At 39.5% G+C, this 25,258-nt stretch overlaps 1 protein-coding gene across 3 annotated transcripts in view; it reads right to left on the bottom strand.

Annotated features, from left to right (window-relative positions):
* Nucleotides 1–499: 499 nt before the first annotated feature.
* ATP6V0D2 (ATPase H+ transporting V0 subunit d2) overlaps nucleotides 500–25,258 on the bottom strand; it is a 43,481-nt gene continuing 18,722 nt past the window's right edge. The window contains exons 4-9 of one of the 3 annotated variants that reach the window (XM_064588144.1): nucleotides 13,210–13,388; nucleotides 11,923–12,002; nucleotides 10,424–10,501; nucleotides 3,888–4,064; nucleotides 2,627–2,704; nucleotides 501–934 (exon numbers count right to left, since the gene is read on the bottom strand). In XM_064588144.1, coding sequence (XP_064444214.1) covers nucleotides 773–934; nucleotides 2,627–2,704; nucleotides 3,888–4,064; nucleotides 10,424–10,501; nucleotides 11,923–12,002; nucleotides 13,210–13,388 — 754 coding nt within the window. In that variant the 3' untranslated portion in view covers nucleotides 501–772. Of the gene's footprint in view, nucleotides 935–2,626; nucleotides 2,705–3,887; nucleotides 4,065–10,423; nucleotides 10,502–11,922; nucleotides 12,003–13,209; nucleotides 13,389–25,258 lie in introns of all 3 variants that reach the window. The other 2 variants (XM_045896291.2, XM_064588143.1) reach the window with 2 other exon arrangements.

Genomic DNA, 25,258 nt, shown 5'->3' on the forward strand with positions numbered 1-25,258 from the left:
GAGAGCCAACTATGTGAAGTGATGGATGTATAACTAACTTGATGGGGGCATCCTTTCACAGTGTGTATGTGTATCAAATCATCACATTGTATACTTTAAATATCTTACCATTTGGAGGTACCTGGGTGGCTCAGTTGGTTGAGTATCTACCTCTTGGTTTTGGCTCAGGTCATGATCTCATGTGTTGTAGGACTGAGCCCCACTTTGGGCTCCATGCTCAGTGGGGAGTCTGCTTGAAGATTCCCTCCCTCTGCCCCACCCCCTACCCGTGTGCACATGCACACGCTCTCTCTCTCTCAAAATAAAATAAAATAAAATCTTAAAAACAAAACAATATTTTCATCACATGTGGTCAATGCTGGCCTCACACAACCCAGGATTTCTGTGGACCTAGGTGAGGGAAAAGTAAAGCAGACAGTAAGGAGGCCTGCAGAGAAGTGAAAGCAAGAGTAAAACACTTTAATTAGATCTGATTGTTAATACAACCAAACAAGAAGAGGAAAAGTACCAAAGGGTTGATAATTAGAATTAATGTCTAAGGTCTGGTAAAGAGTGAGACATAAATGTTGAAACAAAATTTAAGGCTGCTGGAAAAAAAAAAGAATCACTTTGTTTCTGTTGGTTTACTATGTTTCTAGTGGGTCTGCAACTCATGAAGCTGCAATGTGAATTATTTTTGTGTAACCCCGATAACACAACACAATTCTTTTTATTTTCCTTGGAAGCTCTTCTTAATATTTAAGATGTTCTGCATTGGAGGCCCCACATTGGGTTATAAAATTGGAATGTAACTGTTAATTTTGGTTCGATGTCTTTGTGAAATGCATTCTGCTATCCACACAATATTTCTCATTTCTTGTTCCTTCAGCTTTGTGTATGCGTAAAACACACCATAGTGGAATTGCCTGTTGAATGCCAGCACGTTCATTTGTACCTGAGGAAGGAGAAAACAATACAGACCGTCACTTACCGGGAGCGTGAGTGTACTACATTTATGAAATAATATTAAACTCCAGACTGGCTTGTGTTTGTACAGTGCTTATTTGTATTTAAACAGGCAATGTCCAAATTGGGTCAAATAGAGGAAAACGGTAGCAAGTCATCAAATGCTAAAGGGAACTTTAGTGTCACTCTCCAGATAAAGATAGACAATAGTAGTTTAAAAAGTAACTTTATAAAAAAATAAAGTAGGTTTATAGAATCACTAGACAAACTCCTAATCTCTGCAGCACTGCTAGTACAAAGATTCCTGGGAAAATCTTGGTGTTTGTGTGTGTATGTATGTGCGGAACTTTGTAGTAATATATATAGCTGGCTTCTAGCTAGAGGGCTTGTCTCACTTAGGTAAACTATTTTTCCTTGGCCACAACTTTGAAAATGTTAAAAAGGTTTACAGGCTGCCTAACTCTCCTCCAGGGCAATGTCACAGGCCCCTGGAATTTGGAATGAGTGACATTATGAGCTTTCTTAGGATGTTCTGCAGCAACTTGACATATAGTTGAGTTGGGTTTTTTTTTCCTGCAGAAGGTAGATCAGTAAAAGAAAATTTAAAAAAAAATTGTTTAACTGAGGTAAAGTCTGAAATGGAACAATTCTTTTATTCTTTTCCACTTTGAAAAAAGGATGAGAGGTACTAAGTCCCTCATTCAGTTCTGAAAACGTCAAGCTAAGTATTCAGGAAGTGGAGGTCCTTGCTTTCAGGAACAGACACTTATTTTTCCTGCCAAGGGCAGCTTTCTTAACAGCCTTCTTTGAAGCAGTTGTGCAATAGTGTGGAATTTTAAAAACATCCCTAATATATGGGATAACTTGTGTTGTTTTTACTTCTTTCTGTGACAGGCACTAGAGAGCTGTTGGGAAATGTCTGGAATAGGACTTATAGGAAAGGGCCCGAACTGCTTTCTGAAGCCAGTCCTACCCTAAAATTTGGATAAATTTCAGGGTTTTCTGTCAATCAGTTGAAAGGGAAGGGCCAGTGGTTTTAGAGAAATGAATAAAATACACTAGAAAAGTTCTCTAGATTTGAGAGACCTTATTTGGTATCCCCATCCCTCTGAAAAAAAGCCGTTTTGTTGAACAGTTCAGTAGCCCGGGAACTGACTATAAATGGATTAAGTACTCTTCTGTTTTTCAGGGAAAGAGAATAGTCCAAACTCTCCAGAGAGACTTCCATACAAATAATTCCTAAGTGTTATAATCGTCCTCCTAAATTATAACTGTAGACAAATCCTTCTTGAGGAAGGGATGGATTAGAGAGTGGGATGCACCTAAAAGAGTATACACCATGAGGATAGTCAATATATGATCATGAGAATGTCCTAGCTCTGCTTCTCTAGTTAATTATGGAATAGCTGCATTCTTTCCATAGCTTCACTATGTGTACTGGATAGGACACATTGTGTTTCTGGATGGGACAATTCAACAGGAAGCCATCATTTGTGAACCACTGGGCCTCCAAGGCAGAGATACTAATACCCATTTGGCTGTCAAATTGTGAATGTGCTTAATCAACTGAACTTATCAACTGTAAAAAGAAGCCCCCCCAAAAGAAAACCCAAAGTAAGAAAACATCTAAAACAGAGAGTAAAAGCATACATAAACTAAGGCATTCCCATTTATACCATACCTCACGCTCATAAAACACATCCTCCAATGTCTTTCCTCCACTGCCATCACCCACAGCCTCAAACAAAGGCTTGTACACCTAAAAAACAGAGGCTATTTTTAAACAGATTCTCATTTCTTATAAATATGTATGAAGATATTTTCCCAGCAATATAGAAATGATGTATCTGTTCTAAAAAATCTATCCAAAAGGACTGAATGTTTTTTGTAGGATCTTTGGCCTCCTGAAAAAATATCAAAAAATCCAGATAAGAGTATGGATGGATTTCTAGCCCACTGGCTTATTCAGGCCTTACAGGGTAAGACGCAAGAGCAATTCTACTCTCAATATACCTTGTATGAGCTAATTTCTGCATTAGGTTCTTAGGGCTAGTGGGGCACATTACAGAGGATAAATGAATGCTTGTGGTTTAACCAGCATGGGTTCATGGGTTCTTTGAAATGACAGCTGATAAGATTCACATGGAATTTCAAGTGCGGAAGGGGTGGAAACCGGGGAGAAGCTCAAAATTTAGTATTATGCTAAAAAGCCTCTTGTGATGACATGAGCTCCTACAAAGGTTTATGCAGTTTGCTGACTTCTCTTTCCTGGAAGCTTCAGAAACACATAAGAAAAGATAAGCGTGTCATTCCAGTTCTGGAAAAGTTACCTGGAGAGCATTATGTTAACATAAATCAGAAGGAATGGAATCGGGATGAGCTGAGAAACTGCAGGCTCTTAAGAGAGCATTTGGATGTGGAGTAAGGGAAGAACACAGCAGCCCTTCTTCCATTCCCTACTCCTGGCCACTGATTAAAGGGAATGGCAGAAACCAGTATGTCCATATTCTCCCTTGTATTTCAAGTGGACATTCTGTACCTAAGTCTGTTTACCCAATGGGTAAAGGACTGCTGGGTCAGGATATTTTATATAACTTTGACATGAGCTCACATATCCAGAACACTGCACCAGTCCCTTGGGAAGCTTGCTTTATCAAGCACTTCAAAAGACGTGCTCGAATGACTGCTCCTTGAAGATTTAAACAAGTACTTGCTTGGCAGGAACCTCAAAAAAACACAAAAAACCAAAAACCAAAAAACCAACCCACGTGGATTAGAAACTTGAAGTACTCCTTTGGGAGAGACAGTTCTAGAATGGCACTGCTTTCTACCTTACAAACGTAACGGATTTAGAGAAAACACATCAAAAATTTGATGTGTGAACTTCTCAAGTACAGGTGATGAGATGTGAAACATTTGGGGTGCCTGGTGTAGTTACGTACTCCATAATGGTCTGCTACTCTCCTCATCTGATCAAAGTCTTCTGCTTGAGCCAAAAGGCGCAACCCTTCAGGGTAGAGCTTGCCACAGGTCGGGTAGAGGGTCTCCCGGTCGTCTTTGCTCAGTTCAGTGCCAAAGGAGTTAAGAGTGATGATAAAAGCACGTCTGTCAGCCTCAAACTGAATTTGCAAGACATAAAATCAGTGAAATCTAACCATGTACTAAATGCTATAAACAAAACCCTATGTAGACAAATTCATTTCCAGAGTGATTTGCTTTTCTTTCCTTTCCAGATTTATGTCTAATTATAATACAAACGTGTTATTAATGTTCCCTTAGCCTCTTTTTTTTTTTTTTTTAATATTTTATTTCTTTCTTTTGACAGAGAGAGCATGAGCAGAGGGAGCAGAGGGAGGAGAAGCAGACTTTCCCGCTGAGCAGGGAGCCCTACGTGGGGCTCGATCCCAGGAGCCTGGGATCATGACCTGAGCCGAAGGCAGATGCTTAACCAATTGAGCCACCCAGGCGCCCAACCCTTAGCCTCTTTTTATAATGGAGTAATTTTGCTTGCCAGAGAAGGATCACACAGTGTTAATGGTCCATGACTCTTGAAACCCCACTGAACTTTACTTCCTAAGCTCTCTGCAATTCGTTACTCATGGGTCTCCGTCACATAGGTCACTGGAGTCTCAAATGTCTCTTCCATAAAAAATGGGAATAGTACCTACTTGCTGGGGTCTGTCCAGGGATAGGACAAGATAATGTAAGTGGAAGTGCCTGGCAGGGTGTTTGGAACAAAGGGTTCATGTCATAAATGTTAACATCTCTCTCTGGTTCTTGATGTATGATTTTTCTTTTAACCTAATGAAACTTTATGCTACTTACCATTTGTTTGTACTTTGATAGTTTTGGTTTTCTTCTTGAAAGTTCTAAGTTGGATATCAATCAATTTAACTGTGTAGCTCAGGATTAGGTGGCTCAGGACAAGTTACCTTCCTCTCAGGCCTGTTTCCTCACTTGAAAGACGATAGGGTTGGACCTCATGATCTTTCAGGCAGGTCACATATACTCATGTCCTGTCTTTGTGCTGAGCACCACCAGGCACCTGAGCAAACAGCTCCACGTCAGGCCAATTTCCTCTAACCACTCAGTTTTTCTTGAAATTTCTCACTATTCCTTTGGTCCTCATGTTTCTTCTGTCTCTTGGTTCTCCTACCTCCTGCGACCATTCCTTCTCAGCCTGTCCTTCGTGGGATCCTCTCTGCCCATCATGGGAGTTTGTCATAGTGTCCTTGAGCTGAGAAACTCTTCTCTATATACCTGAAACATCCTGCACTTACTTTATTTTAAAATCTGGAAATTATTTTTCTCCTTACTACACTGTAAAATCTTTGCGGGAAATCATGTTGCTCTTGTTTATTGTTAGTGCCTGACACGTAGGAAGATCACAGCTGTTTACTGAATCCAACAGAATGGTCTGTGATTCTACTACTTTCAAAATTCTCCAATATTCTCTACAATGTTGCTACTCAAGGTGTGTTTCTTGGGTCAGTAGCTTTGATGTCACCTAGAAGCTTGTTAGAAATGCAGAATCTCAGGGCACCTGGGTGGCTCAGTCGGTTAAACGTCCTACTCTTGTTTTCAGCTCAGGTCATGAAAAAAAGAGATGCAGAGTCTCAGGCCATAGTCCAGCCCTACTAAACCAGGGCTTGCATTTTAACAGGATTCCAAGGTTATTTGTACACACACAATAGCTGAAATAGATTGCTCTACAGTATCTTTTGATCAGCTTACTTCCGACGAATTAACAAATCCAGACTTGGAACAGATTTTACTGGAACTCTTTTGTTAGAACAGGTGTTTCCTATCAGGAGAGTGAGAGTTGGTTCCTTCTGATCCTTTTGATTGACCTCATGGAAAGTATGGGTGACCCAGAAGCAGGGAGTGGCCTCATTTGGAAGCAAAGGCAGCTGCCCCTGGCTACTGAATGTAACTGTCAGGAATTTTAGACCTTCCAGGGACAGAAGAAATGCAAGAGGAAGATTTCATGGCAATCAGAAACCTTGGAATAAAAATTAGAGCAGGAGGAGCAACAACAGAGTTAATTGTCCCACATGCCCTTTAATGTGCTTTCTAGTTCTAAGATGTTAGCGTTTTTTTTTTTTCACTCCCCCCCCCCCCCGCCCAGTTTTATTGAGCAATAATCGACATACACTGCTGTAGAAGATGTTAGGATTTTCAGGAGAGAAGTGGGGTGGAATAGGCAGCATTGCAGACATGCCTAGCAGCAGAGTCCATTCTAGAGGAGGAAGATGCATGAAGTTATAAAGCAGGACATTTTGGAGGAATGGTCATTGCTCCAGCACTGGGAAAGCAGGTGAAGAAGTAGGCTGGACAGGTAGCTGGGAAGAGAACAGGAAAGGCTTCATGGGCCATGCCAAGAGAGGACTTTGATTATACAATAGGTTCTCTGAACACTCCAACACCTGTTCTTGTAACTACTTCTTCCCTTTGCCTACAGTGTGTGTACTTCATTCCAGAACCTTCCATGTTGGAATCTTACTTGCATTGGAGGGTCCCATCAAATGCCATTTTTTTTTTTTTTACAAGAAGCCCTTCTATTTCCTCCCCAATTGGATATGATCTTTGATCCTTATTATACTTTAATTTCCCCTTTATTATAACTGCCTGCATGTTTACCTTAGTACCTCCTTCTATTCTAGAGGCTCTTTGTGTGTGAGTGTGTGTATTCTTAGTGAAAAGAACTGTAATCTTGAAATTGTAAAAGGGCTATCTGGTGTTTGACCATCCCTAAGCAGACAGTTTGACACAACATCTGATTATGGACGAGAGTAAATGGGGTGGTATTCGATTTCACTCAAGTCCTCTCTATCATTTACGGAGGGTTGGCTTCCTGTGTGGAGCACAGGTGACGCCAGATGTCCTAACCCCTTTCACTCTTCCTTACACGTATTCATTTTAAAACCATAACTTATTTTTTGTTGTTGTTGTAAAGTGTACTGTTGACTTAATCAAAATCATTATCAGTTGCACATGATAGAGTTGGGCTGTCAGGTCACACATTCTTGCCGGTTCATTATTGGAGGACAGGAATACCTTGTGGGGGCACTGGGTGGAGGGGAAGAGAGTGAAGTGAACTGGAATTGAGCCCAGCCTCGCCAGCTCGGGAGGATGAAACACTTCTTCTGTGCTTGTTTTTCACTGTCTCGTTAAACATATAGGTTGTCAGAAGAGCAAAGACAAATAAATAATAAAAGGCATGAAAGCAAACAGTACGCTGCAGTGCATTGCCTTGAATATGTCAATTTCTTTTTTTTTTCCATATGAAGTCACAATCTTGTAATTAGGTCAAATTTTTGCATGCAAGGCCAGGTTAATGCTCTCTTTTACCGTATTAAGTCTTTTGAAGTCTCCTGTCAACTGAGATTAAATAAGAACATATATGGAAGAACTTTGTAACTGGAAATGCTCTACTGTTGCACAAATAAAATGGGGGGTAATTACACGATCTGATATATTTATATAAATATATCAATTTATATAAATCTGACAAATCTCTTCTGATCATATCATTAGAAACGTTGTAATTGCATGCTATGTGTAACTAATACTTCTACATAATGTATAAAGATAGTTAAATGGACTTTTATTTTTAACACAGCTTGAAGAAAACCTAATCTAATGTGGTGATATCATGGGTATAGGAAAGGGATAATGGGAACACTGGGTATATAGTAGTTTGATCAAACCCTTACAGTGATAAGGATTCTTCTAATACTATGCTGTCCTTTCTGCATTACTGAGGATTACAGAGACATAATTCTTATCTATTTCTGATTTTTATAGCACATGCAATATGATCTTGCTTATGAATTAGCACTAACTTTCGAAAAAAAGATTTATTTGAGAGAGGGAGAGCGAGCACAAGCAGGGGGAACGGAACGACAGAGGGAGAGGGAGAAGCAGCTTCCCACTGAGCAGGGAGCCCAACACAGGGCTGGATCCCAGGATCCCAGGATCATGATCTGAGGGGAAAGCAGATGCTTAACCAACTGAGCCATCCAGGCACACTGAATTAGCACTAACTTTTATACAAGAATTGCGAATGGTGAATTTAATGTAGAGGTAATATAGTAGATAAACATAGAGGATCCGGAGCTAGGCTACCTGGCTTCAAATTCTGACATTACCACTTATCAGTTGTGTGTCATCAGCCAAGTTACTAGCCTCCTTTGTGCCTCAGTTGCCTGTTCGGAAAAACAGATACTCAACTCCCATGTTGTTGTGCTGTTTTTAAATTTTCATTGTGCTGGGTTTTTTTAGATTTTTTATTTATTCATTTGAGAGAGAGAGAGCATGAACGGGGGGAGGGTCAGAAAGAGGGAGACGCAGACTCCCCGCCGAGCAGGGAGCCCGATGCGGGACTCGATCCCGGGACTCCAGGATCATGACCTGAGTCGAAGGCAGTCGCTTAACCAACTGAGCCACCCAGGCGCCCCCATTGTGCTGTTTTGAAGTCTAAGCGAATTCAAGTATATAAAGCACTTAGGATAGTATCTGGCACATAATATATGTTAACTATTAATAGTGTTATTGTATATCTTTTGTAGGGTTATGAGTTTTACCATAGCTCTTATTTCACCTATTTTGTGGACATAAAGCACACAAGCCATTTCTAGACCACAGAAATTATGCCAGTAGAAATTACACTTTCGAGCCATAGATAATGTGGCTTCTTATAAGTGTGGCTAGTAGTTAAAAATTTATGACCGAAAGGGGAGTGCTTCATAGGGCCAGCAGGTTACTTATGTTAGGTGATCAGAATGTCTGAAAGAGACTAGCTCACTTTCTGACATTTAGTATACCATAAAAAAATGTCATGTATTTGGGGAGCCTGGGTGGCTCAGTCATTAAGTGTCTGCCTTTGGCTCAGGTCGTGATCCCAGGGTCCTGGGATCGAGCCCAGCATTGGGCTCCCTGCTCCGCGGGAAGCCTGCTTCTCCCTCTCCCTTTGCCTCTCCTCCTGCTTGTGCTCTCTCTCGCTATCTCTGTCACTATCTGTCTCACTCTATCAAATAAACAAATAAAATCTTTAAAAAAATGTTATTTATGTATCAATGCGTACTTCCTGTGTAATATAGATAAAGGCAAAAAAGATTTTTTGGGAGTTTTCCAGTGATAAATTTTTACTTCAAGGACAGATTTTGCTTGAAGCGTTTCAACAGGGGATAGCAAAGAATCTTTAACTGTAAAATTTTAAGGATTAGATGTTTTGAGGGGAACTCATTTTATCATATGCAGTTTCAGAACATTAGGTTAAAATATATGCAGATGAAGTTATTCAGGTTTTTTGTTTTTTCCTTTTTTGCCTAAAGGGCAGTTCTTATCAGGCTTTTCTTGAAAGCAGAAGTCATTGAACTATTTAATCTACCTACCAATGAAGTCACTGTTGACAGATAATCTAATGATTAAAGGTATTCTTTAGACAAAACTTAGCTTCACCGGGCAAAGCAAAGGGCTTTTCTAAGTCTAGAATGGTATCTGCCCCCCCACCCAATCAAGTGAAGCCAGCATAAGAGATCTATATGAAACACAATACAAACTATGCCCTGGATGTCCCCAGATCCTTCTGATCTCTGGCCTCAATCTCTGAGATCGCACATGCAAGCAAGAGGATCTCTGAGCATAGATGAAATCTGTGATGATAAAGAGAAATTAAAAAGATTATAACATCAACTAGAGAGGTAGAAAGCAGTGGTGGCATCTGACACATAATTTAGTGAGCATGCCAACTGTGAATCACTTAACCTGAAGAGTCTTCCTACTCAGAGCTGGAATGCCTGAGGATTGTTTGAGTGCCCTTTATTTTAGGATTTATATAAGGAACAAGGCCTACAGTGGACTTTGGTTCCACACTGTGAGAATTCCCAGCTTGCCCAATGTTCCTTGTTGGAGGGAAGTTGGGTTATTATTACAAGTACTCTTAGTCTACCAATTGCTCATAGTATACCAAATTTTTAACTAACTATATTCTACTTTGTTATATTACATCAAAATGAATCATGACAAAACTTTTATAAGCATTATTCTTTTCTAATTCCAAAATAACTCTTCTATTTAGAAAACTTGGAAAATACCACTCTTAACTGAAGGCATCAAATGATATACACAATAATATATGTTGTTTATTTTATTTTTAGGTAAAGGAGCTTTTTTAAAAAGTGTTTCTTTATTTATTTGAGAGACAGAGAGACAGAAGCATGAGAGAGAGTGAGCATGAGCAGGGGGGTGGAGGGAGGGGGAGAATTAGGCTCCCTGCTGAGTGGGGAGCCCAAAGTGGGGTTTGATCCCAAGACCCAGGATCATGACCTGAGCCGAAGGCAGATGCTTAACTGACAGCCACCCAGGCACCTGTAGTTAAAGGAGCTTCGAACATAAAGAAATATAAGTAGGATTATATAAGTGAAAAGTGTGTAAGCACATTATTTGGCATAAAGAAATTCAAGGACTTTCTTACCTCAAGAATAGGACACATGATTTCTGCTGTGACATCACCATGATTCTTACAGAATTTATAGAATGCCTCGAGGTAAGACTTAAAAAGAAGATCATAAAACAATAAAATGAAGATATTTTCCTTTGGAAATTTCTAGATCAGCTTTTCATGGCTTATTAAATACTTTAATGGAGGTTGAATTACTTGTCCTGCAGGGTGATATTTTATTAAAAATTTGATACAAACTTTCACATTGAAGCATGTTGCACAGCTTTAAAAAAGAACAAAATTATATTTATCGTACCTTATGATTCCTTAACAAGCACTTTTTTTGCATGGTTCTTGGGTTTATTTCACATGGTTAATTTTTGGTACTCTAGTAAGAGTGCCAAATTCTTTTATGAGCTCAACAAATAGTTCTGGATTTGGTCCTGTGCTGACATTTAATCTCTCTTGGTGCTCAGGAGACATGTTTGGGATGGCTTTGAACATGGAGGACACATTGGGAAGGCAGAGTCTGGGCTGAACAGTTTGACTGTGTTTGCCTCCCAACTCAATTACTTACTAGCTAACTGACTTCTGCCAAGTAAATCTTACCTCTCCATGTCTCCGTTTTCTCATCTGAGGAATGGGGATAGCAGATAGTTTTGCTGGCTAGATTAAGTGAATTAATGCTTATAATTTGCTTAGGACAGTGCTTTCTGTTAGCTATCTCAAGGATGCCTCCTCTAAGTCCATACATCTCTTTATAAAAAGGAAAATTGCCTGCAACACGGTGCTTTTGAAAGGACCATATGTTTTAGCATAAGCAGCTATTTATATAGCATGACAACATATACTCCTTCAGTTACTCTGTGAGATTGTCCAAAGATGCTATGGTTGTATGAGTGAAAATGGACAGATTTTGCTCAGCCCAATGGACATACAGCTACTCAAATGGTGGCAGCATAGTCCAGACAGATAGCTGGCCAGGTTGTGCAAGGTGAAACTCGAGGACAGAGATGGATACTACATAACACAAGGATCACTATGTATGCTGGTTGTCTTATTATTTTTAAAAAAATTTTTTAAGGATTTTATTTTTAAGTAATCTCTACGACCAACACGGGTCTCGAACCTACAACCCCGAGATCAAGAGTTGCAGGCTCTACCACCTGAACCCGCCAGACACCCCTGTATGCTGGTTGTTTCAAAATGGATATGGTTCGCCTTCCTCATCTGTCCACCCACCCACCGTCCATCGATCCAATTGGTACCTTTTATGTCCCAGGCACACCAGGCAAGGAGCTAGGAATGAAGAGAAGAATGGGGTGCATAACTTCCAAGAATCTTGCTGCTTCAGGGGAAGCTGACATGTATGTATTGAACTAGAAGACCAGGACTATAAAAGCTGTATTCCAAGTCTGCAAAGCATCATAACTGCAAAAGTTGGCTAACGGGCAAAGTAACTTTTAATAAAGAACTCTGGCCAGGATGTATTATGTCATAAAGGAAAACATAGTATTTTGGGAGACACTTACTTTGTACAGTTTATTGCGCAGTAACTCAATATTCAGTTCATCAAGGGTATTTTCAGACATACAGTCTTGAAAGAATGGAGCTGAAAGCAGAAATTACCACAAAATACAGTAATTCAAAGCATGATTATAAACATTTCCTGAACACATCACCCTGGGCTCACTCCTGACTAGAACACTGTAGAGTGGCAAGCCACAGAATGGATCAAGCTACCGGTAATGATGACAGTAAGGGTGATTATTTACTGAAGATTTACTACGTGCAAGCTGTTCACTAAACAATGCCTGTATTTTACCTTATTTGATCCCCACGACACCTTGGAACTATTCGCTTTATGGCTTACGTTTTGAAGCGCCCCCATCTCATAGTAGTATTTATCATTTGCAACCTTACCATGTGCTAAGCACTGAGTTGTACTAAAACTGTGTCTTCTTTAGTTTTCAAAGCTCTGTTACACTAACAGACTATTATTTTTTAAAGTGAGGAAACTGAGGGGAACCACACTGCCCCAAGTCACCATGTTGGGACCAGGCAGAGCCTGGAATCAAATATCCATGATTATAGACTTACTCTCTTTCCATCACGCTCCCTTTGCACCACACGTTTAATGGTGACCCATTTTTTTTTCTTTTTAAAATTTCTGTTTTCAACAGCAACTATCTTGACACATGATCAACAGTGAATTGCTATGAATTGCTACTCTCCAGTTTTCCTGACAATAATGTATATAAAATTATCCCACTAGCATTTTGAATGCTAGAACTATTATTGCTAATTATAGTGCTAAATTATAATGAAATGAGCATTTATTTCATCATTGCTTCAGGTCATTTGACAGGCGCCCCTGAGCATCTCAGAAAAATGGCATTCCTGAACTTCCTAAAACAAAATGTTGCCTCTATACAGCCTTATTTAGACAGAAGTTTAAGACAAAATTAATCATATAAAACCCAGCTAGAAAATTAAATTTTTTTTGAAAAATTACAAGTGCTATCATTTATTTACTATGATCTGGTACAACATACAAGGTTTGGAGGTTGGGAGATGAGCCCCAGCCCCTACTTGGCTACGAATGGTCCCTTAAGTGACTCTGGGAAGGTTACTTTCATTTGTTGTCATCGGAAGAATGAGGGAGCTGGACTAAATGATTTATTAATGTCCCTTCCACGCCTAGGAATCTGTATAGTATGACATTGGATTCATGGAGAAAACCGTGAATTGAATGTACATTTTCTGATGACTATGATAACACACACAAGAAGTGATACAATTGCTTACACATTCAATACCTAATGGTGTTTCCACCAGAACGGCTTTAAAGAGATCAGAAGGTGTCTCCGCAATGTTGACTGCTTCCATTTCCGTGAAACGGCCCAATGGGTGGCACTTGGCCAGAATTTCTTTCACAGGTTTTTTTTGCAATGCACCGTTCATCAGTAGAATCACATTGTCTATCATGTAACTGCACCTGGTTTAGAAGAAGGCTCGATCATTAGGAAATCAACTGTATGAGAATAAGATGCATACCACAAGTAAAAAAAAAAAGAAAAATATAGTTCAGGCACATACTCTTTCATTAAGGAAATATATGAGTCTTATTTTAAGTTTTGGGGTTTGAGAGATGTGAATGGGGATATCATAGTTTGAAAATCAATGTTGTCATAACTAAGTAAAGCTAAATAAAACCTAGGCTGGTGGGAATAGGCAGAAAATGACCCCTACGTTGTAATTGTCAAATGTGGTAGGGTGAGGTTGAGTATGAAATTGTGTGGTTTCTCAGAACGATCTATGGTCTTAAAAAGTTGAGAAACACAGACCTGGAGCATTTCACTCTATCTTAAAAACTGACTTTTTAAATCTGCAATAAAGCCCATCATTGACTCAGAATTTAAAATATTTTAAAATAAAAATACTAAATATTAAAATATTTAACATTTATTAAAAATTTAAAATATCCTGTATTCTTTTCCTCCTATAAGACCAGGTAGTGAACTTTCTGTTTTCTGCCTAGGTTCCCAAGAGTCCATAGGTTCCTATTTTATGTGATTATGTTGCTCAATATAAGAAGCTCGGCCCAGGATATCCTGGGTGCATACGCTTGTTCACTCATGTGCTCAGCACCCAGGATATTCCAAGCAATGAGTTTAAGAAGTAAAAGGAAGAGTTCCTTATTTCACAGAGAATATAGTCTGAGGGAGGAACTGGACAAAGAATCCATTACGGTAAATTGTAACGAAGCACAGATGCTAGGCAAATTATAGGGTGGTGTGGAGATTCAGAGCGGGGCACCAAAGCAGTCCGGGATCAGACTTCCTAGGGAGTGATATTCAGGCTGAAACTTGCAGAATGAGTAGGAGCTGTCCAGACAAAAGTGGCTGGGAATTGAGGGAGAGAAGTCTTTAAGGCAGAAGGAAGAGCATGCAAAAAGCCCCAGAGAATACAAGGAGTTTTCTGCCCGGTGCTGGGCAGTGGTGGGGCCAAGGCTGAGCATGCAGGGTTTTGACAGACAAAATGAGGAATTTGGGCGTGGAGGGCGATGGAAGATACGGAATGCCTTTAAACAGAAGTGGGTGTTATGATCGATACAGAATAATGATTAAAACAGGAGAAGGGGTAAACAAACAGATTATTAGGTGCTTTACAAAAGTTATAATCAGGATAACAACACTGTGAGGATAATAGGTACTGCTCTTCTCTCCACTGTACAGTTGAGGAACCAAGAGAGGTAAAAATCCCACTCATGATGACACAGCTAACAAATCAGACAGCTGAGAAACTCAAGCAGTCTGCTTCTGGAATCTTTCTCTTAGCCCTTAATCTATGCTGTGTTTAGCTTTCAAGGATGATACATAGATTTCTAGGTTTAACAGACTGTGGAGCCATTTATTGAGATGAGAGCATTGGAGGAAGAGCAGGTTGTAGTGAGAGCGGATGCTTTGGACAGAATGAGTTTAGAAGCCTGGGAGATATCCAAGAGGAGATGCTAGGTAGGCTTCAGAAGTCGGAGTCCCGAAGACAGCCAGGACGAGACATTTGGGGGGTTTAGTGGGGGAAGTTTAAAGATGGAAGAAATCATCTTGGAGATGGTTGGGATCACATCCTAAAGTGCACATAAAGAGTTCCGCCCTGAGAACCCCGGAGAACCTCAACATTTGAGGACCTTGATGGAACCTGAGACAGAATGACCAGATAGAAGGAGGAAAACCGGGGGGGAGGGTTCTAGAAGTTCTAGGAAGAAGTGGTCAGAGCACCAAAGGCCACAAGAAAGTCAAGGTAGACACTGAAAGTGTCCATAAGATGCAGCAACTAACAGGTCATCCAACAACAGTGAAAACACTTCCAGGAGAGTTTATCAGTGGAAGGGAAAGGGGAAATGGTGGCAGAAATGTGATCTCGTGTGTTTAAGGTGAGTGGGAAATAAAGAGGTCTAAAAAGAAAAAAAAGAGTTCCAACTACAAATTGACCTTAAAAGAAGGGGAAGATAGCTCTATGGAGACCAGGGGCCAAGGGGCTTTGGACTTCGGTCTTTGTGTTTTTAAGAAGAAAGAGGGAGCCAAGAGGGTAAGGTTTTGGATCAGGTCAGAGAAGGAGCAAGCCAACTGAGGAGCTGAGGTCTTCCAGGTCTGACGGTGACAGGACAAACTGCTGGCACAATTCAGGCTTGAAAAACAACTGGATAAAAATGAGCCGAGCCACTCAGAAGCATTGTCACTGGAGTCTGGCTGTGTGGGTCACATACTTCGTGTGCAAGAGTGCTTTCCAGCTGGAAGAGAGTCTCCTTCATTGTGGACCTTCTACAATTTACTCCAATAAAAAAATTCTATCTGAACAAGTTTAGAAGCAGGCAATTATCCCTTTATAAAAGGCACATGACTCTAAAGTTTCTTCACCTCCCTAACAGCAGTACCAAATTTAGACATTATAGAATTTTACACTCCTTTTTCTCTCTTGAAAATGACATTAAAATGGAAGTGCTTATTTAACTGTCCCTTTATGGCTCAAAAGCTATTACCTGAGAGGGGAATCGCTAGTACTTAATAATCCTTAGCAGGCTCCAGACATTTAATTGTTCCCCACAGCACCTCCGTAATGTAAAAGCCTATGAGCTGCCAACATTCTCAATTTGCAGAGGACTATTAGACCAATGTTGACAGGCAACCAATGTCAATGCTGTAAGGATTTAGCCCACAGGCAACACGCAAGCCTACGTCTGCGCAGTGTGTCCATGGGTGTACACAAAATTCTTTTTAGGGGCTCCTGGCTGGCTCAGTCTGTAGGGCATGAGACTCTGGTCTCGGGGTCTTGAGTCTGTGCCCACGTCGGGGGCAGAGTTTACTTAAAAAAATAAAAAAAAATGAAAACAAATTTTTTTTTACTAATAATCTAGACCCTATATTGCAAAGAGCAAGGACTATAGCGACTGGATTCTGTTTTATTTCAACTCACTATTTAAATGGCTTTGTTTCTAAGATGGAGCAATAACACCAGTTGTCATAGCATTGTTGGGAAATGGAGTGAAAACCCAGGGCTTAGCCCATGGCAGGAGGTAGAAGGGAAGGGGTCTCTTTCCTGTGTCCTCCTTCATCCCCATCACACATGTGCACTGGGTATATAATTCTCGTTGGCTCTCTGGGGTGGCAGGGGGATGATGTGCCCAGAAACCGTCAGGCTATAATCTTTATAGATCCTCAGGGCCACACATATAGTGGTTAGGAATAAAATCACTGCTGATACTGCTTGAGTAATTTTTGAGCTTGAAGACACTGGGGTATTCATTTAGTTCAAAGTCTTCATGTTTTAGATAATTGTGCTCATATGTAGTGACAGGCCAGGATGAGCTAGGTTAATTTTTCTCTTACTACTGGTCTAGACAAACATCCTCATTTAGAGCCCCTGCTAAATATTTTATTGTATAACTCTAATGCTGGCACTTGTGAAAATCATGAAGTCACCGAAAATTTTGATAGTGACTCAATTTCAAAAATTTTAGGTTGTAAAATTATAATTTTTAAAATGCCAGCCCTCTTTGCGGTTTTCCCTGTGTGTCAGGCATTGCACACGTATTCTCACTCAAGCCTCACGACTCAGTGCTGTAAGGACCATTATTACCACTTTAAATATCTTGTCCAAGGTCACACTGCTAGAAAGAGGCAGAGGGGGCACCCCAAAGCCGAAACTCTGGCTCCTATGAGATTCGGAAAAAAAAAACAGCTCAAGGCAGACGATATTTTAACATTTCCTTTTGGTCCTAGTGCTGTTCTTTCTCTTTTTGCTCCTGAACTTACTTAAGGATCTTGAAGCTAACTAAAACACATTTCCTGTATGCTAACTATCAAATTCTGGGCTGATATAACAGTTGCTGAACGGTCAAACAATGTAGAGCCATAATTTGGTGAGTTAAGAGGAATTATTCTTCAACTCTAGTCAAAACCTCTCTGCCCAGGCTCAGATCCAGACTCTTTTACTTCCTTTTTGTGGCTATGACTGCCTGGTTTTCTCATAGACACCTCAGACACCTTATCTCAAAACCTGGATGACCCCAGTGTTTCTCCTTCTTCTATAATCTCTATCAGCAGCATCACTACTCTTACTCCTAAAAATCTGTCAATGGCTTCCTTTTGCCTCTAGAATAAAGCAGAAATTTCTCATCATTGTATGCAAAGCTCTTTATTACCTGGCTTCTGATTACTTATCCAGCTATGGGTATGAATAATATTTTTAAAAGTATGCATTTTAGAAAAGTGAATAGAACAGACCCCCCAAAAGCTCTTAAGGGGCAGGAATAAGACTTTGCAAGGAAGACTGAGGAAGGGTCAGAATGGGCAAAGGAGCACAAAGAGAAAGTGTCATCGCAGAATGCAAGGGACAAGGACATCAACAACTGAATACGACAGCAAGTTGTGAAAGGGCTGAAAATATATCTGTTGGACCTAGCAACTAGAGTGGTTTGGGGGTACAATGAGGTAGGAAAATAGACTCAAGTGGTTTGAGTAAACAAGTGAGAAAACAGGTGAGTATGGATTATCCTTCTTAAGAAGTTTAGCATCAAGGTGTGGGAAAGGGTAGAATATCACTGTCTTCATATGGTCATTGTGTAAACGAAATCAAATCATACATGTGACAACATGTTATAAATTGTTTAGTTGTCACAGTAGAAGGAGCCCAGGCTTTGAAACAGAGAAACCTAATTCTAAACCCAGCTCTGTCACCTAAAAGCCTGTTTAACAAGAGCTCCATTTCCTCAGGCTTAAAATGAAAATATTTGTTCAACTTTGAATGGTTGGCATTTGGATTAGTAACACATATGAAAGACTGGTAGAGTGCCTCAGGTAAAGAAGGAGGGTGTGATCATACACTCTGAGAAGATAATAAACCAGACTTTGGAGGAAGGGGAACAGGAAATTATAAGCCACATAATCTTTTATATAAAAAACTTATAATGTTTAAATTCTTTTATTGTCTGAGATTTCTACATTTCTGTAGTTTTACACTTAGTTCTAGCCAATAGAATCTTTTCTAAATTTGCCCATTGCTCTTAGAAGATAAGAGGTTATCAACCCTTTTGTGGTATAGAGACAAGGAACTGAGTGGAAGATTGGATCATCCACAAGACCATAAATTATGTTATTTGCTGGGATATTGAATATTAAATCTGACTTATACCTATTTTTAGAAAACCTGTGACCATCCTGTTCTGCATCGTATAACACTAGAATGAGCCTTGTGTGGTCATTACTTCATTATGTTTCCTTTAAGATACCAGAACTTCGGTTTAATGTTTATCTTTTGGGAATGTAATCATTAATCTCAAAACAATGCCTGTTAACTAGTTGTCATAAATGATAACTGCTTTTATATATATTAAAAGGGCTGAATCCCTTTGTTAGATGGAGGCTCTTTAAGACTCAGGCTGAACTTCTCCACATGGGTGCGACTGGATAGTAAATAACGTGGCGAACTTGGTGATTACAACAGATTCATTATCTGAAAGCACTATGACTTCGACTTGGCTTTGTTGTAAGAGCCACATCCTGGTATCAGGACTTGATTGCTACCGGTTCCTTTCTACCAAGAGGCTGGGTCAGCATCCTTCATCTGCAATACATTATAGTGTTCTTGATGACAACGATTCTGTTTTAGGTGACCAGAACTGTGATATGTTTGCTAGGTCACACTTGTACATATGGCATACACAGGGACAGAGACATGAAATGCATAATAAAGAGTAATTGTTCATGGCAAGGATTGGGCTATGTGTGAAATACACTTGGTGTACTCTAAGTTATTTCATTCCTCATGAAAGGTGCCAATTCACCCTTAACAGGCCCAGCAGTATTTATTGTGACATGGACAATAGGGCCGTGTTAGAAGTATTTTTCAATGTATTAATTTTCAAATGAAAGTGTCCTTGATCACATTGGTAAACATTTCTGCAACTCCTGATTTATTTAATCCAATGCTAATTCCATATCCTCACAGGGGGCAGTTCTGTGTTTAGTCTGACTTGCTAAATAGACTGTTGAGATTTAGAATATCCCTCATAAACATCTGCTCCCTCTTGAAATTTGACTTTTTTGGGTAGCACTTCTTACTTCCCTAAAGTTTCCCCTTTTTAAATAGAAGTGAAAATTAAAATAATTTAAAAAAGCAATTAATTTTGCTGTCACACTCATTTTTCCTTCTCACAAAACAAAATACTGCAAAAATTGCTCAGAAGTCAGCATTGCCTATAATAGCATATTTTAGAACGAGAATGCTGATCACTATGCATTTCCCAAACCCTTGGTAGCTCTTGAATCTTTAGAAAAAGTAATAGGAAACTCTTTTCTTTTTTTTTTTTTAAAGATTTTATTTATTTATTCATGAGAGACAGAGACAGACAGGCTCCCAAGGAGCAGGGAGCCCAATGCGGGACTCGATCCCAGGACCCTAGGATCATGACCTGAGCCGAAGGCAGACGCTTAACCATCTGAGCCACCCAGGCGCCCAGAAACTCTTTTCTCTAGTACTTCTCTACAATCTTGGTTTAACCCATCTGTTTGGATTTAAAAATTCCTCAAACTTATTTGTCCTTTTCTACATGTGTTTTTGTTCTTATTCTCTAGATGTATAAAAACTTCCTTCCCCACCAATTGCTAGAAATCAAAATCCCTCCCATTCTTTAAGGTCATATTCAAATACCACATTTTTCATTAAGCTTTTAAAGTATCTCCAGCTAGAAGTGATCTTTTTTTTCTCTAAATTTTTGTATTTATATTTATCCTGGGGTGATATTAATTTTCAATATATATCAGCAGTATCAATGGTGAACATGAATAATTAGCTCATTCATTCACAAGTATTTACCGCATATCTGAGGAAATAAGACCTGGACTCTAATACTAATTCTGCCACTATTCAACTGTGTGCTTTTAGATAAGTCATTTTGCATATTCATTTCAAATACAGTTATTTGTAGATAATTCTTACCAATCTTTATTAGTTATAGGAGTTTGTTCAGTACATTTTTTGTGACCTCCCAAGAAGCCTGAACCATACTAGTACAGAATAGGGACACAATGATGATTTTTTTTCAATCAATGAATAAATTTTTCTTTATGGTCATTCAAGTACATTAACTCTGACACAGGGTAAACAGAAGTGAAGAAGATAACTGGCTTCCGGGTATCTTAGCCTGAGCTCCCTTTCTAGGGGTCATAGCTGCCTATTCCTTGCTTTTTCTATGCTTTTCCATTGAGGAGAATTATAACACTAGGGAAATTATGCCACTTTCACCCCTTCATTGGCATGCATATAAATACTATGGTAATTCACAGGAAAACACCAGTGGAGTGATTCTTCTTGCCATTTAGATGGGTTTAAATAAGCTGTGTCTATCATAGCCTGTTCATTTGGTCAAGAACAGTTAACAGGTGGATCTCATCTTTATTATATTCAAAACACCAGTCACAATAGATATTGGGGAATCTCTTATCTTCTGATGACGAAAGAAAAGAAAAACAACAGCTGAGAGACTAAGAAAGGAAGAAAACTTTCACATATTGTTGCGGTATGAGAGAACAATCTGCTAGTATCTATCACAGTCTAAGACCTGCACATCTATCAACAATTTCACTTCTGGGAATCCATGCTAAAGAAATTCTGACGTGAGAGAGCAAAGATATATGTACAATGATGTTTGCTGCAACATTACTTGGGGTAGCAAAGAAAGTAAACAACCTAGATGGACAAAAGGGAAATGGTTAAATAAAGGATGGTAGACGCCACACAATGGGATACAATATGCGCTTTCAATAACATAGACCTTGGTGCCCATGTAGAAAATTCTGACTAGATTATGTAAAAAAAGACAAAGTCTAGGTAATACATGTAATATGATCTTGATGTTCTAAAACAATAAAACCAACTATGTATACTTATATTTCGTCACATATAAACATTTGCATACACTTTAATCTTTTTTCCCATAGAAAAAAATTATGCATCAAACTAATGAGGGTTGGGGCTCCTGGCTGGCTCAGTCAGTACAGCATGCAACTCTTGATCTTAGGGTTGAAGGTTGGAGCCCCGCCTTGGACGTAGAGAATACTTAAAAATAAAATCTAAAAAAATAAAAAATAAAAACAAGAACAAAAAACATTTATGAGGGTTACCTCTGGGCTTTGGGAAATGCATTCGGAAATATAGTCTCTACTTAATCTGTTTCCTTATTTCTAAAATGCCAATATTAGTGCCACCCATACGGATGTCATGGGAATTAAATGAATTTAATACATGTGAAGTAATTATAGAGGTGCTGGCTCGTAGTGAGCACTAAATAAAATTTAATAAAAAAAAAACTCTTTAAAAACACAGGCAGTTTTCTTTTTCAATTAAAAAAAAATAAAATAAACACAATAAAATAAAATACAACTAAGGCAGTGGGTATCTGGATCAGTACCAGGGTGGATTTCAATCCCTCCAAGTTATGAGACAGCTTCAAATTTCTTTTTTTTTTTTTTTAAAGATTTTATTTATTTATTTGCGAGAGAGAATGAGAGACAGAGAGCACGAGAGGGAGGAGAGTCAGAGGGAGAAGCAGACCCCCCGCCGAGCAGGGAGCCCGATGCGGGACTCGATCCAGGGACTCCAGGATCATGACCTGAGCCGCAGGCAGTCGCTTAACCAACTGAGCCACCCAGGCGCGCCGTTTCAAATTTCTTTTACTAAACAATTGTTGGGGAAGGAGCAATGCTTTGGACAAACAGGCTACTGGGCTCAATCATGCCCCCTGGTGGTTGGTTATCACCCCACCTGGACTGTGGACGAAGAAGGAAAGAAAAAAAAAAACGCGTTCTCCCGAAGGGGAGAACTGTTGTAGGTTGGTATCCTGAGCTCTTTTACATCCATTACCTTAAGCTCCGTTAACAGTCAGACGCTAATTTCGCTCATGTCACTGGCATTGGCAACGCAACAGTAGTAGTACTGGGTAAGCAGTCCATGTACCCGCTGCTTTGCCTCCTCCCAGGCACATCCGTGTACACACACGGTCTCATCCTTCAAGTCTTCAGCTTTGGCATCACCCCCTTTCGTCAATCTTTTCTCGCTTTCACCGGTGATTATACTCGAATGCAAAAAAGTAGCTGCATTTTTTAAAAGTATGTGTATGTGGATATGTTGTAAGTGTGGATATAACAAACGGGCAGAAGACATGAACAGACACTTCTCAAAAGGTAACATACAAATGGCTAACAGACACATGAAAAAATGTTCATCATCATTAGCCATCAGGGAAATCCAAATCAAAACCCCATTGAGATACCACCTTACACCAGTTAGAATGGCAGAAATTGACAAGGCAAGAAACAATAAATATTGGAGAGGTTGTGGAGAAAGGGGAACCCTCTTACACTGTTGGTGGGAATGCAAGTTGGTACAGCCACTTTGGAAAACAGTGTGGAGGTTCCTCAAAAATTTAAAAATAGAGCTACCCTATGACCCAGCAATTGCACTCCTGGGTATTTACCCCAAAGACACAGATGTAGTGAAAAGAAGGGCTATATGCACCCCAATGTTCATAGCAGCAATGTCCACAACAGCCAAACTGTGGAAAGAGCCGAGATGCCCCTCAACAGATGAATGGATAAAGAAGATGTGGTCCATATATACAATGGAATATTACTCAGCCATCAGAAAGGATGAATACCCAACTTTTCCATCAACGTGGATGGGACTGGAGGAGATTATGCTAAGTGAAATAAGCCAAGCAGAGAAAGTCAATTATCATATGGTTTCACTTAATTGTGGAACATAAGGAATAGCATGGAGGACATTAGGAGAAGGAAGGGAAAAATGGGGGGGGGTGGCAGAATTGGAGGGGGAGACAAACCATGAGAGACTAGGGACTCTGAGAATCTGAGGGTTTTAGAGGGGAGAGGCGTGGGGAGATGGGTTAGCCCGGTGATGGGTATTAAGGAGGGCACATTATTGCATGGAGCACTGGGTGTTATATGCAAACAATCAATCATAGAACACTACATCAAAAACTAATGAGGTACTGTATGGTGACTACCATAACAAAATAAGATAAAATAAAGAAAAAATTCATATATTGTGTAGATATATTCTTATATTGTAATATCAGCCAGTTTCGTGGGTGTGCGATCTGTGTAGTCACACAGGGCCCAACACAGAGAAGGGCCCCACGCTTGGTTAAGTTATCTGCTATTGCTCTCTTGAAATGACTAAACATTTTTTTCAACAAGGGCCCTGTACGTTCATTTGCACTAGGCCTCGCAAAATACAAGCTGGCCCTGTTTTCAAATTACACTCACAATTCCAAATTGAATATAATTATTACTATTCTAGATGAGGAAACCAAGACTTCTAATGAGTAAGGAACTTTTTTCTAAGATCCCACAACTGGTGTATTGTAGACTCAGGTTAGAGTCTACCAAATGGTTCCAAGAATTTCTCACCTGCAACAGGGTCACCTGGAGGGCTTATTAAAAGTGAAGATTCACAGACCACATTCCAGGACCTGATAACACATAATTTTTAGAGGTATGGTCTTGGAATCTGAACCTTAAGTAACTATTCCACTGGCTTAGAGAACAAGTTTATGTTCAATTCACCTCTAATTTTAAAACCTAGCATAGGCCTTCACTCCTGGCAGTCACTTAGTATATGGTATGCTGATTAAGTGAATGTCATTCAGTTCCAGACAGATGGAAGTATTGCTACTGCAGGATAGCACCAGGGTTTTTCAATTCTCAAAGTGCTGAGAGTTTTGAAATGCTGGAGGCCTTATCAGCAGCTACGGTCGAGATATTTTTGCCCTGTACTTGCTTGCCACTGAATAACCACATGGAATCTCTGGATATAAAACCTGTTAAGATGTTACAGTCCCTAAGATTTCAGAAGGACTTTTCTGGCCAGAGATTCGGAATCACAAATGCAAAGTGCTGTCAAATGGTCAATTTCACAATATTAATGGGAACTTGATTACTGGAATCAAAATTTAATAAATTAAATACTGTGGAGACTTTGAAGTAAGGAAGATACAGAATTCAGCCCTTCTAAAATGTTCATGACCAGATGGAAGGCTATATAGTCATTTATAAATGTTAGAAAAATTGCTGATAGTATATATAGAAAAGTTAAGATTCAAAGTTATATTTTGAGTGATTTTAGTTCTTTTAAAATGTATGAAAAAAAGAATATGAAAATAATGCCAAATGATGGTGAGGTTAAGGGTGTTTTATCTGTATAATTGTCTCTAATTTACAGTGGGCTTCCTATTCTTTTTGATTAGAAACAAAACCCACAATCCTTTATCTAACTTGCAGATTCTCTTTCCTTAGCTTAGAATTTGCAGGAATTATTGCCTGTTTTCTCTCACTGGTCATAAATCAAGATGCTAAATTCTGTTACATCTATGTCCCAAATGTATCTAACTACTGTCCCCTCCTTTCTATCTCAGCTGCTATTTCTAGGCTTAACTTTTAAAATATCTCCCTCTGGCTTCTCTGTTTCCAGTTCCATCCCTTCAACACATCTTTCACAATGCCAACAGAATCATCTTTCTAAAATATATGTTAAGATCCTCCCCTCGCTTTTCAAGGCAGTGTTAAGTGTTGAAAAGTATAAACAAATGAACAAACAAAGAAGAGAAAGTAGCACCATTGGAATGCTATCCGGAGTGACCTGATGTCACAGCTTCTCTACTCACCAGCTACAAGGTCCCTACATGCCCCAGGAAATGGGCATAATAATAAGTTATCAATTACTGAACAAACACTATGTACACAATAAGAACAGATACTTCCCCATTGATTAGAGGAGAAACTAATGCCACAT

This window comes from Mirounga angustirostris, unplaced genomic scaffold, assembly GCF_029215605.1.
Source record: "Mirounga angustirostris isolate CCGP_5_RB_7025 unplaced genomic scaffold, mMirAng1.0.hap1 SCAF_4, whole genome shotgun sequence".
Classification (NCBI taxonomy): domain Eukaryota; kingdom Metazoa; phylum Chordata; class Mammalia; order Carnivora; family Phocidae; genus Mirounga; species Mirounga angustirostris.